Source organism: Octopus bimaculoides, chromosome 11, assembly GCF_046866305.1.
Source record: "Octopus bimaculoides isolate indiv1 chromosome 11, ASM4686630v1, whole genome shotgun sequence".
Lineage (NCBI taxonomy): Eukaryota > Metazoa > Mollusca > Cephalopoda > Octopoda > Octopodidae > Octopus > Octopus bimaculoides.
The window spans coordinates 17,662,400-17,676,811 of record NC_142938.1 but is presented as its reverse complement, the minus strand read 5'-3'; the positions used below and the strand labels follow the sequence as shown (position 1 = coordinate 17,676,811).

Genomic DNA, 14,412 nt, shown 5'->3' with positions numbered 1-14,412 from the left:
GGTTGCTAAAACAACAGCCAAATTTCTTTCTTTTCATTCAGATAAGGACTTGTTGGGGTGTATATATATATATATATATATATATATATGCGTAGGAGTGGCTGTGTGGTAAGTAGCTTGCTTGCCAACCACATGGTCCCAGGTTCAGTCCCACTGCGTGGCACCTTGGGCAAGTGTCTTCTACTATAGCCTCGGGCCGACCAAAGCCTTGTGAGTGGATTTGGTAGACGGAAACTGAAAGAAGCCCGTCGTATATATGTATATATATATGTATGTGTGTGTTTGTGTGTCTGTGTTTGTCCCCCCCATCATCGCTTGACAACCGATGCTGGTGTGTTTACGTCCCTGTAACTTAGTGGTTCGGTAAAAAGAGACTGATAGAATAAGTACTAGGCTTCCAAAGAATAAGTCCTGGGGTTGATTTGCTCGACTAAAGGCGGTGCTCCAGCATGGCTGCAGTCAAATGACTGAAACAAGTAAAAGAAAGAAAGAATATGTAGTCTGATCAATAAGTATCCGGACTCTTACCATAGTAATGAAGCGAAAGCATGCAGAGTGAAGCCGCTTGGCACAGATTGACTTTGCACTCTGCTGTGCTTGTGCACTGAGTTTTAATGTTCTAGCTCACTTCTGCTGTTTACAGCAGTGCTTGGAAGGAAGGCGTGTAGCATGTGATCATCGCACTGACCATGACAGAGAAAGTTGAGCAGAGAATCTGCATCAAATTTTGCCAAAAGCTTGGCAATACCTGCTCAGGGGCTGAGACTAATTTTAAAAAAATGCTTAATCAGATGCAGAAGAATTGGGTATTTTGATGTTGACACCTTTCCAGGTGATATCAACAATATGAGGGAATTTATTTCAACCAAAACTTGAAACCATATCAATGTTGACTCGCAAGATGTTTACATTTTGATCTCTGGTGGCTTTCTATTGATGTAATATAAAATATCGTAAAACATTTTAGTCTGGTGAGTTCTTCAGTTTCTGCCAATTCATCTCCTGAAGGAAGTAAAATCATTGCAACTATTCCAAGTACTAAACAACATCCACTCTCTCTCTCTATATGTATATCTATGTATGTGTATATATATATATCTATATATATATATATATATCTATGTATATATATATGGTGTCTTTTATGTGCCACCCGCACAAGCCAGTCCAGGGGCACTGGCAACGATCTCACTCGAAAATCCTACGGGAGCCAGTCAGGCGGTACTGGCAACGGCCACGCTCAAAATGGTGCATCTCATGTGCCACCCGCACAAGAGCCAGTCCAGGGGCACTGGCAACGATCTGACTTGGCTTGCCGGGTCTTCTCACGCACAGCACATTTCCAAAGGTCTCGGTCAGTAGTACAAATGTACAAAGATCTTGCCTCACCACCTCAGCCCAGGTCTTCCTGGGCCTACCTCTTCCACGGGTTCCCTCAACTGTTAGGGTGTGGCACTTTTTCACGCAGCTATCCTCATCCATTCTCACCACATGTCCATACCAGCGCAATCGTCTCTCTTGCACACCACAACTGATGCTTCTAATGTTCAGCTTTTCTCTCAAGATACTTACACTCTGACGGGTATTCACATTGACATTACACATCCAACGGAGCATACTGGCTTCATTCCTTGCGAGCTTACGTATGTCCTCAGCAGTTACAGCCCATGTTTCACTGCCATGTAGCATGGCTGTTCGTACGCATGCGTCATACAGTCTGCCTTTTACTCTGAGTGAGAGTCCCTTTGTCGTCAGCAGGGGTAAGAGCTCTCTAAACTTTGCCCAGGCTATTCTTATTCTAGCAGCTACACTTTCAGCGCACCCACCCCCACTACTAACTTGGTTGCCCAGATAGCGGAAGCTATCGACTACCTCTAGTTTTTCACCCTGGAATGAGATAGAAGTTGTTTCCTGTTTGTTTACAGTCTTTATTGCACCTGAACATCTGCCACAAACAAAAACTAACTTGCTAGTTAACCTGCCTTTGATGTTGCTGCACCTCTTATGTGTCCATAGCTTGCACCGGGTACATCTTATAGAGTTACTACCTACTCCTTTTCTACATACTGAGCAGGGCCATCTACCTGAAGGGGTTTGTGTTTTATCTAAATTCCTACTTATTAGGATTTTGGTTTTAGCTGGGTTGACTCTAAGGCCCTTCAATTCTAGACCTTGCTTCCACACCTGAAACTTTTCCTCTAGTTCTGATAGTGACTCCGCAATTAGGGCAAGGTCATCAGCATAGAGGAGCTCCCAGGGGCAACCTGTCTTGAACTCCTCTGTGATTGCCTGGAGGACTATGATAAATAAGAGGGGGCTGAGGACGGAACCTTGGTGGACCCCTACCTCTACCCGGAATTCATTGCTGTACTCATTTCCAACCCTCACCTTACTGGCAGCATCTCTGTACATGGCTCGCACTGCTCTCACTAACCATTCTTCTATCCCAAGTTTCCTCATTGACCACCAGATAAGGGATCGGGGGACCCTGTCAAAGGCTTTCTCCATGTCAACGAAAGCCAGGTACGGAGGTTTATCCTTAGCTAGGTATTTCTCCTGCAGCTGTCTCACTAGAAATAAGGCATCAGTAGTGCTTTTACCTGGCACGAACCCAAACTGCATCTCATCTAAATTGATTCGCTCCCTAATTAGTTGGGCTATGACCCTCTCTGTAACTTTCATAACCTGATCTAACAGCTTGATACCTCTGTAATTATTTGTATCTAAAGCGTCACCTTTACCTTTGTAGCAGTTGACTATGATGCTGCTACACCAGTCATTGGGTATGACTCCTTCGTGTATCACCTGGTTCGTAATACGGGTGACTAGGCTGTAGCCAACACTGCCAGATATTTTGAGCATCTCTGCAGTGATTCCTGATGGGCCGGGGGCTTTCCCGGTCTTCATACTCTTAATTGCTTTATCTACCCCGGTACTATCAACTCGGATAGCTGGTCCCTCTATTGGGTCGATATACGGCAGGCTCTCTTCCTCCCATTCATTCTCTTTATTAAGCAATCTATCGTAGTGGCATCTCCAGACCTCTTTCTTTGCATCCTCATTTAGTGCAAGCGTACCATCATCCATGCGAACACATTTCTCTCCTACATCACTATTCTCTCTCCTACACTGTTTTGCAACACGAAATACCTCGAGTCTTTGGTCCTCACGGCGCAGAACATTGGCAAATCTTTTCTTCGTGCGGGTGACACGTAAAAGCACCCACTACACTCTCTGAGTGGTTGGCGTTAGGAAGGGCATCCAGCTGTAGAAACTCTGCCAAATTAGATTGGAGCCTGGTGTTGCCATCCGGTTTCACCAGTCCTCAGTCAAATTGTCCAACCCATGCGAGCATGGAAAGCGGACGTTAAACGATGATGATGATGATGATGATATATATATATATATATATATAAATATAAAAATGGAACAAAAATGCAACAGAGGGCATTAAAACGTTCGGACAGATAGATGATACTAAGGCGGACAAGAGAAACAACAATTAGGACAGGCTAAAACAGACGGGTCATTCTTGGCTTTCTTTCATCAGTCAAGTCCCTGAAGTCATGACCATTTCGGGCAGTTACACTATCAGTGGTGACTCCGGCACTCGGGCTGTTCAGGCTTAGCCTGAGTATAAATTTAGTAAAGCTGATTTAATTTCTGCCAACACTGACTTTAAGTATGTAATTTCATCCAATAACTCAGGCTCCTATTATTGAGTCTGATTGCAGTTCATTTATTTTCATTCAACATCTGGCGGTCATCTTAGAGATGCCCTGTGTCAAAAAATATCATTTGTAGCAGATGTTCTCTTGACATCATTCACACACGTCTGACTTGGACTCAGAAGGTACAGCCCGAGTTGTTATCTATGATCGTAAAAATTAAAAGTAACCCAAAACCAATGTTTTTTTGAAACAATAAATTTCTGTTGAGATTAGGATTTAAATTCCAATCTATGAAAAGTTTCTGTTCTACAATATTCTTTAAGGAACAAAAAATTATCCAGCAACTCAGGCTAATACGAACAAGCCTGGTAGGTGTAAAAGACTAACTGGCATCTCTTGTCAAGAGTACAGGTGACAGTTAGATCGCTGATGTTTGTTGTGCACTCGGCTGTCGTTATTTGATTGCTGCTATTCTGTTGTCTGTATGTGAAGATCAGTTGTGTTTTGCGGGGTTGCTTTATTTTTACCCATAACTTAGAAATAGAGAAAGACATAGTGCTAGATATAAAAAAATAAGACATTTGGGGCTAGAAATAAAGCGGAAAATCGTGAAATTCTTTGAGCAGGCATGTGTTTTATGCAAGATCTGTGATGATCCTAAGTGATGCTGATGACCTGGAGTCGCCTCTGATACACACACACACACACACACACACACACACACACACACACACACACTTCTCTGTTGTGCAGTTCTCTGCACAACAGTGCTCTACACTTGAGCCAAAGAGGAACCTCTACATGGTTGTTGAGCCTACTAGAAATAGCAACCAAATTCCATCACATCACACCCTATTTTGGACACTGTTGCCCTAGATATGAAAAATGATGTGGAGGCCATGCCTGGAATACCTTTGATCACAGGACTGTTTCACAACACATTAAAACTTGATATCACCCTACATTACATTATTGTAAATAATATCGTGTCTTAAAGCTGTCACAGATCAATAATTGTTTTAGCTATTTGAAACAAAGTGAAGGCACGTGGCCTTGTGTTTTTGGTGTTAGAACCATGATCATTAGGATGTGGGTTCAAATCGTAGGCAGGAAAGCATGTTGTCTCCTTGTGCAAGGTTCTTCATTTTATTTTGTTTCAGTCCACTCAGCCAAAAATGAATACCAGTGGTAGCTAGAGGTTAATGCTGCGGCAGACTGACATTTCCTTCAGGATATCTTGTGCTCTTTCTTGCTTAAATGCCACAGAAATTGGGATAAGTTCCCCTCTTATGAACTTGTAGATTCAAGACAGTCTTTAACTATTTTCAACAATAACAGTAAAAATAAAATTTTGAATTTGGTTTGAATATTCAAGTATGTGTTTGAGGTTTAACTGAATATCTTTGGCAATTATGTCTTACCAAATGGAATTATTTCTTTAAAAATGTTAAATATTCTAACTCTGCTATTTCATTTCTAATGGGCTGTGTATACAAAAAAAAAATAAATAAATAAAATGTGAACATTTTTCTCAGTGACAGGGAAAGGAAAGAAAGAAAAGAAAAGTGTTCGTTAAATTCTTGTATGTGAGCCAAAAAAACTATTCAGATAATTTTGGCATGTAACTGATGGTGTCATGAATTAGAACACCATTTTTAATCTTGAAGATGCAATATAGCATCAGGCAGCATCAGATTCGATCATTTATCATCATCATGCGTGTGTTTTGAGAAAAAAAAAAACAACTCTGGAAACATGCGCTGTTTAATTATATTTGTGTGCTGGTTGCATAAGAACAGACTCTTTTTTTTTTTTTTTACTCTTTTACTTGTTTCAGTCATTTGACTGCGGCCATGCTGGAGCACCGCCTTTAGTCGAGCAAATCGACCCCAGGACTTATTCTTTGTAAGCCCAGTACTTATTCTACCGGTCTCTTTTTGCCAAACCGCTAAGTGACGGGGACATAAACACACCAGCATCGGTTGTCAAGCAATGCTAGGGGGACAAACACAGACAAACACACACACACACACACACACACACATATATACATATATACGACGGGCTTCTTTCAGTTTCCGTCTACCAAATCCACTCACAAGGCTTTGGTCGGCCTGAGGCTATAGTAGAAGACACTTGCCCAAGGTGCCACGCAGTGGGACTGAACCCGAACCATGTGGTTGGTAAGCAAGCTACTAACCACACAGCCACTCCTGGTAATGATTTACAAACTATGTTCTGTGCTCTCATTCAATATACTCTGGGCAATGTTGCTGCTATTGCTACTGTTGTTGTTGTTTATCTGAAAGTCAGAACTGAACGTGCAGACCTAAACTCAAAGGTGTTCCAACTGTGACCATCTTGTTTTTTTTTTTGCCTTTCAGACACAATATAAACTACATTGTCAAAATAAAAGCCATTTTTTATCTAAGATGGTAAGAGAGATTTGGTTGTTATTTCTAGGAAACCATGTGACTGCAAATAGGCTCTTTCTTATTCTGAGTTCAAATCCTGCTGGGATTGACTTTATCTTTCTTCATTTCAGGTTTGATAAAATAGAGTATTAGTCGTGCAATGGTGCCAACATTATTGTATTTTTATTGTTATTGTTGATCTTGTCATTTTACTGGATGTACCATACCCACCCTTGCACACACACAGTTCCTTGGTTGTTTTTTTTTCTTTGTATTTTGCTTTTATACTATCCCATTGTCTTTGGCACTTGTGGCCCATATAAGAAATAATAATAATAATAATAATAATAATAAGCGCAGGAGTGGCTGTGTGGTAAGTAGCTTGCTTACCAACCACATGGTTCCGGGTTCAGTCCCACTGCGTGGCACCTTGGGCAAGTGTCTTCTACTATAGCCTCGGGCCGACCAAAGCCTTGTGAGTGGATTTGGTAGATGGAAACTGAAAGAAGCCTGTCGTATATATGTATATGTATATATATATGTATGTGTGTTTGTGTTAGTCCCCCCCCCCCCCACCATCACTTGACAACCGATGCTGGTGTGTTTATGTCCCTGTGACTTAGCAGTTCGTCAAAAAGATACCGATAGAATAAGTACTAGGCTTACAAGGAGTAAGTCCTGGGGTCGATTTTCTCGACTAAAGGCGGTGCTCCAGCATGGTCGCAGTCAAATGACGAAACAAGTAAAAGAGTAATAGTAACAACAACAACAATACACGAAGAGTGCAACTGGAGAAAGAGGACTGATAAGTGTGGAAGACTGCATACATATCGAACTTGTAAGCTTAATGAGATACCTAGCCTAAAGTAAGGAAACCTTGCTAGTGTCAGTTAGGAATGAAGGAGTATTGAAAACAGAAAAAAAAGGAAAAACAAAGGAAGAAATACAAAAAGGACATGAAGAAGAATTACTCAACAAGGGACTTCACAATCAATTCCATGTAGCACAACAGAAGTTGTTGGAAAAAATAGGTGGGATTGGCTGAAGAAAGGAACACTAGAAAAAGAGACCGAGAACACTATACTGGCAGCACAAGGCCAAGCTTTGGCCACAAACTGGAGGGTCAACCTTTGGAATGAGCAAGTGTCTCCGATGTGTCGCATCTGTAATAGAGTGGATGAAACCATTGCCATATCATAAACGAATACCCTAGACTTATCCAAAAACCACTACAAATTGTGGCGACACGATCAGGTAGCGAAAGTGCTACATTGGAAACTGTGTGAAAAGTGGAGGCTTAAGAGAGGCAAGACGTGGTATGAGCACAAACCACAGAGGCTAGCAGAGTCGGAGACTAACTAAATCCTCTGGGATTTCCCAATCCTAACAGATCAGGTGCTAGAGCATAACAGACTGAACCAAGTGGTGGTCGACAAGATGCCCCACATGTGCTATATGGTTGATTCTTGATTATTTTTCCGTTTTTTTTTTTTACTTAATTTCTGGGAGTGGTTGGATTCATTTTTAGTATTCCTGTTTGTGAGAGCAGTTGAATTTATTTCAGATATTCTCATTTTAAAAATCATCTCTGGCTAATCATTGAGAGGATGTTGGTGTTGCCCTGGTGGAGGTTTGCACCCTCTGAGTGATCTTGTTATTATTATTTCTCTTTATCACAGGTTTTGTTGGAGCTCCTGGTGTCTTACATGTGTAGTGGGATTACTACCTGCTGCCTACGGTACCATGCTATCCTTTTTTTTCAGCTGTCTAATACTTTCCTGATTATTCTGACCATGCCTTTTGTAACAGTTCTACATTGTTATTATTATTATTATTATTATTATTCAGGATTGTACAATGGATGAGATCCAGGAAGAGTTACCTGTTTCACAACCCCGGTTTATTGTTCTCAGCTACGTGTATCACCATGATGACGGTCGTGTATCATATCCTCTGATATTCATCTTCGTCAGCCCACAGGGTGAGTACACTTTGATTTCTTCCAATCTATAAACTAGCAGTCAGGCAGGATGCCAGGCAGGAAGGTGGGTAGCTGGTTTGGAATGAGGAAATGCAAGCGCTAACACACTTAATGTGGTAAGCATGAGCTTTTTAATTTTAGGTTTGGCAAGTAAATAAATACAGAATGCTGAAGACAGTAAGATTTGGATGCTAGGTAAAACAATAATATAATCGATTCTTAGAAATAGATAGATAGGTAGGAGTGAGAGAGAGAAATAATGGATGAAAAGAAATCAGAGACAATCAACAAAGAGAAAAATCTGGCTACTATACAGATAAACAAACACATAAGTAATCAAAGATAATCACTAGAATTGAAGTAAACAAGTTGGCATAAGTAGACAATTAGGAATCTAATTAGTTACAGTCAGTATTTTAACGTGTGTGTGTGTGTGTGAGAGAGAGAGAGAGAGAGAGTTCGTGTGCATGTGGGTTTCACGTGCAGTCTCTCTGCATGACATCTTGGGCAAGTGTCTCCAACTATAACCCTGGGCTGGCCAAAGCCTTGTGAGTGGATTTGGTGGATGGAAACTGAAAGAAGACCATTGTGTGTGTGTGTGTGTGTGTATGTATGTGTGTGGTATGTATGCTTCTGTCTTCTTGCCTTGGCTTTGCGTACTAGTTGTAAACGAGCATCACTATCATGTAAGCAGTGTGCTTGGTTTCCAATCTTCGCTGAAAACATGTCTGGTTATGGGGAATATTAACAGAAACTCAGCTAATGGGAAAAATTCACATACAAGATGTTGCTAATTCCTCATCATTCATCCTCCAGATAATAACAATTTTGTTCCTAGAACTTAATAAGAAGAGGAGGAGGAGGGGGAGCAGCAGCAGCACTGTTATTATTGTCATCATCACCATCACCATCATCATTGTTAGCATTTATCATCAGAAATTCTTCCAACCGTTAATTTTTTTTTAAATGTATTTCTTTGCGTTGATTTATAATGTTATGTTGTGTGTTCTTTAGGTTGTAAACCCGAGCAACAGATGCTTTATGCAGGATCCGTGAGAGCACTAACAAAGGAATTGGAAATGACCAAGGTTTGTGAGATTTCAATTTCATCTCTTGGCTGTCTGGCTGTTTATTGGCTTGTGTGTGTGTGTGTGTGTGTGTGTGTGTGTGTGTTGCTCTCTCTCCATTTCTATCTTTTTGTTTCTCTTCCTGTCTCTGTCTATATTGGTGTGACCTGCTCCAGCTCCTCTCACTCTGTCTATGACTTTGTGTCTGTCTGTATGTATTCTATAGATGTACTTGTTTATATATGTATATCTAAGTTCAAATTCCGCCATGGTCATCTTTGCCTTTCATTCTTTCAGGGTTGATGAAGTAAGCACCAGTTGTGCACTGGGGTTGATGTAATCAACTAACCCACTTCCATAAAATTTCAGGCCTTGTGCCTATAGTAGAAAAAATATATAAAGAAATCATTTTCTCTACTTTTTTCTCTTTTATGGTGTCTTTTAAATGTCTTGAGGAGGGGCCAGTAACTTTGGGCCTTTACAGGTTCTCTGGAATTGGTGTCTTTCAGAAAAACAGGCAGTGAGACTTGCTTTGTAGTAAGAGGGGATGTGTAAGTTCTGGAATAGAACAAAGTCTATTCCAGAATAGGTGTTAGAGAAGAGGAGAGAAAACTAACAGGTTTAGTCTGTTTTTGTTTTTTCATCTTGGGGAATCTGTAAAGGGTGGCTGTGTTGTCTAGAGCAGGGTTTTTCAAACTTTTTGACATGCGGACCCCTTTATATTTCAGGCTTTACCTTAGGGACCCCCTTATAAACGCTTATGAAATTTATACATAAATATTTGCTAAAAATAACATATATTTTTACATTTATTTATTTAACAGTATTTAACAAATAGGTTTATTGTCAATTAAAAGATTTCGATTAAAAAATATATATAAAATCAAATTGCCTTGTCTTGTCCTTGCGGACCCCTGTGGTCCGCGGACCACAGTTTGAAAACCCCTGGTCTAGAGGTCACAGAAACACTCCAGCTGGGGCCCTGGTTGAAATGATTGTAACAGAAACTTTGCTAAAGGCCTACATGGGTCTGGTAGTGGTGTTAGTTTGTGCAGTGTGATGTGCCTAACCTCTGCCATCACCATGAGCAAAAAAAAAAAAAAAACACAGGTGAGAAACCCTCCATACTATTTATAATGAAGAATGGTGACTGGGTGACCAAAACCCTAAATGTTAAGCAATGTGTGTGTGTGTAGTTCCATTGCTTTTTTTACAAGTGTTTATTCATCCAGATAGCAATTGCTAGAGTATATTGAAAAAACAGAGAAAGTTGGAGAAAGGGAGAAGGATGAAGAAAGAAAGAGTGGAGAGAGTAGGAGATCTTGTTCAGCAGATGAAATAATATCCAACTGCAAGAAATCCCAACCATAACATTTAGAAATACTGGGTTATATCATTGAGAATCAAGAAAGCTGCTGAGATTTTGATTCATGCTGTCCATGCTCCCAGAGAAAATAAACACACACGCACACGTGTGTGTGTGTGTGTGTGTAGGCACACACATAACTGTGTGGTAAGAAGCTTGGTTCCCAACCACATGCTTCTGGGTTCAGTCTTCTACTATAGCCTCGGGCTGACCAAAGCCTTGTGAGTGGATTTGGTAGACAGAAGCTGAAAGAAGCCCATCATATATATATATTACTCTTTTACTCTTTTACTTGTTTCAGTCATTTGACTGCGGCCATGCTGGAGCACCGCCTTTAGTCGAGCAAATCGACCCCAGGACTCATTCTTTGTAAGCCTAGTACTTATTCTATCGGTCTCTTTTGCCGAACCGCTAAGTAACGGGGACGTAAACACACTAGCATCGGTTGTCAAGCGATGTTGGTGGGGACAAACACAGACACACAAATATATATACATATATACGACGGTCTTCTTTCAGTTTCCGTCTACCAAATCCACTCACAAGGCTTTGGTCGGCCCGAGGCTATAGTAGAAGACACTTGCCTAAGGTGCCACGCAGTGGGACTGAACCCAGAACCATGTGGTTGGTAAGCAAACAGTAAATGTTTGTGCTATATACTACATTAATTAAAATAGTCTATAAACATCTACATTATATTTCTGTTTGTGAATGTGTCTGAATGAATGTATGTATCTGTGTGTGTGTGTGTGTGTGTGTGTATGTGTGTGTGTGTGTGTGTGTGTGTATTTGTGTCAGCGTCTGTAACTGGGTGCAATAAGTAAAGTGGCTTTTAAGCATTTATGTTATGTTTCTCTGTATAACTGTGTGTGTGTGTGTATATGTCAGTGTGAATGTGTAGAAGTATGCCATTAGTAGAGTGGTTTTCAAACATCTATGTAATGTATTCCTCTGTTGGGTGGTGTATCTATGTGTGTGTCATATGGAAAGTGACTTAAAACATTCATTACATATTTTTGTCAATGTATACATGTGTGTGTGTATACACTCACACACACACGAACATATATGTATGTATGTATAAATCTATGTGTCCGTGTTGCTCTATGTGTGTGGGAGAGGTTTTTGAAATATATCTTTTTACATCTATGTGCATGTGTGTGTATGCGTCAGTGTGTCCTAGTAAAGTGTTTTTTTTAAACATGCATATTATGTTCCTATGGCTATGTATTTAAGGAATTAATATTATAACCTCATGACTTCAGGTTCAGTGTCACTACATTGCTCTTAAGGCATGTGTCTTCTACTGTGCAGAAGTCTGGTGTATGTGTAGGTGTGTGAGTGTGTGTGTGTGTCTGATCAATAAGTATCCAGACTGTTGCAATAGTAATGAAGTGAAAGCACAGAAAGTGAAGCCGCTTGGCATAGATTGACCTTGCATGCGCACTAAGTTTTAATGTTCTAGCTCAGGGGTTTTCAAACTGTGGTCCGCGGACCACAGGGGGTCCGTAGACAGCAAATACTTTTTATGGGCAATTTGATTTTATACGTTTTTAAATCGAAATCTTTTAATTGACAATAAACCTATTTGTTAAATACTGTTAAATAAATAAATGTAAAAATATATGTTATTTTAAGCAAATATTTATGTATAAATTTCATAAGCGTTTATAAGGGGGTCCCTAAGGTAAAGCCTGAAATATAAAGGGGTTCGCAAGTCAAAAAGTTTGAAAACCCCTGTTCTAGCTCACTTCCACTCTTTACAGCAATGCTTGGAAGGAAGGTGTGTAGCGTGTGATCGTCACATTGACCACGACAGAGAAAGTTGAGCAGAGAATCTGCATCAAATTTTGCCAAAAACTTGGTGATACCTGCTCAGAAGCCTTCACAGAGTTTTCAGAAAGTTTTCATCATTCTTGACACACTCAAGGAGATCTTGTGCAACTGAAACCCAAATGTCCTTTTTGTCAGCTGAAAGCAGTTTTGGCACAAATTTGGCAGACATGTGTCACATACCCAAATCTTCAGTGATAATGGACTGAACTGAACCGTAGCTAATCTGCACATACTCTGATAACTCACGGGTGGTGATTCGATGATTTCCTCTCAATGCTGCATCACATCTGCAATGCTTTTCTCAGTTCTGCTGGTTGTGGGTCTCTCAGAATGTTTGTCAATATTGGAAACATCTGAACCACTCGTACACTTGTGTGTGGCCCATAGACTCCTCTCCATACACTTTCTGTAACTTTGCATGGGCCTCGAGTAGTACCTCCATGACACCTTTCTCTGTCATGATCAATGTGACAACCATACGCTACACTCCTTCCTTCCAAGCACTGCTGTAAACAGCGGAAGTGAGCTAGAACAGTAAAACTTAGTGCGCATGCTATTTTTTGTTTTGCTTTGTTTTTTCTCTCTGGAGATAGGAGGACAGCCATGGATATATATTTCTGCCTCAGTTGGTACAGTCAGCATAGTAGTTGTCCAACCTTGACTTCGTCTACGCTTCAATATGCATACAAAGAGATTAGAGGACATATGTAGTCTTGAGAAATTTGCATTAGTAAAACAACAATGAACTAAAAGAAGTGGCCAAATTGTATGAATTTGTACAAAATGAATAAATGTACACATGGGCAATTGGTGATATCAAACAATACATCATATAAGTTATGTAAGTGCACATGTGCAAGTGTTGGCTCCTGCTGAGTTTTAAACCATTGTGCTCAGGTTCTCCTGCTTGCAACCATGACCTACTATGCTGCCATGAAAAGCAATTAAATATGTTACTATAAAAGGCATTAATGCTTACACAAACATGGTTCATCAGATTAGCTAATGTGTAAGCAAGTGAGCTAGAATCTTTCTGCAAAGTAGCTCTGTTGAACATTCTAGAAACTCAATTGAGTGCTATAAATAAACACTAAGGTTTTTGAACTCCCAGACAGATTGACCTGAAGTATTACTTAAAGCTATGTTATTCAGCTTGGTGATAAGGTGTTCTCATTCATTCTTTTTAGTTTGTTCCTCAATAATTATGTACTGTCTTCATATTACTATTTAGAGTATCATGTAGTGGAAACGTGCTTATTCTACTCAGTATCTCTTGAATGTTGTTCTATTCATTCAATTGTTGTATATATATGTAAATGCAAATATTCCAGGTTAATAAAAATGTATGAGAAATAATACCAATATTATTACGGTCATTATCAATGTTACACACTACCCACCAAGTATTGTTATTCATCAATAACTATTTAGATATGTTATTACCATACTAAACAAGGGATTTTACCCCAAGGCCAGGCATGTTTCCACAGAAGATTGGAAATGAGCAACACCACTTCTATAACAGTGGCACTTCTGTACAACTATCACAAACTGTCAAGACAAGGAGATATAAACACACACACACATACACACACGGTGAGCTCTTTCAGTTTCTGCTTAACAAATCCATTCACAAGGCTATAGCCAACCTAGGGCTATAACAGAGGACACTTTCCTAATGTATCATGCAGTGGGGCTGAGCTCAAAACCATGCGGCTAGGAAGCAAACTTATTAATCACACGGCCATGCCTGCATCTATATAAATGTACAATGCTCTTCCATAATTTCTCTCACAAAGCATTAGCCAACTCAAAGTTGCAGTAGAACATGTTTTCCCATGATGAAATCAAACTCAGAAGGCGGCGAGCTGGCAGAAATGTTAGCACGCTGGGCGAAATGCTTAGCGGTATTTCGTCTGCTGTTACATTCTGAGTTCAAATTCCGGCGAGGTCGACTTTGCCTTTCATCCTTTCGGGGTCGATAAATTAAATACCAGTTATGCACTGGGGTCGATGTAATCGACTTAATCCGTTCGTCTGTCCTTGTTTGTTCCCTCTATGTTTAGCCCCTTGTGGG

At 40.2% G+C, this 14,412-nt stretch overlaps 1 protein-coding gene across 1 annotated transcript in view; it reads left to right on the top strand.

Annotated features, from left to right (window-relative positions):
• The window catches only part of LOC106867468 (glia maturation factor beta), a 37,768-nt gene that overhangs the window by 23,066 nt on the left and 290 nt on the right, over positions 1-14,412 (top strand). The window contains exons 4-5 of the mRNA XM_014912350.3: positions 7,934-8,066; positions 9,081-9,154. Coding sequence (XP_014767836.1) covers positions 7,934-8,066; positions 9,081-9,154 — 207 coding nt within the window. The remainder of the gene's footprint in view (positions 1-7,933; positions 8,067-9,080; positions 9,155-14,412) is intronic.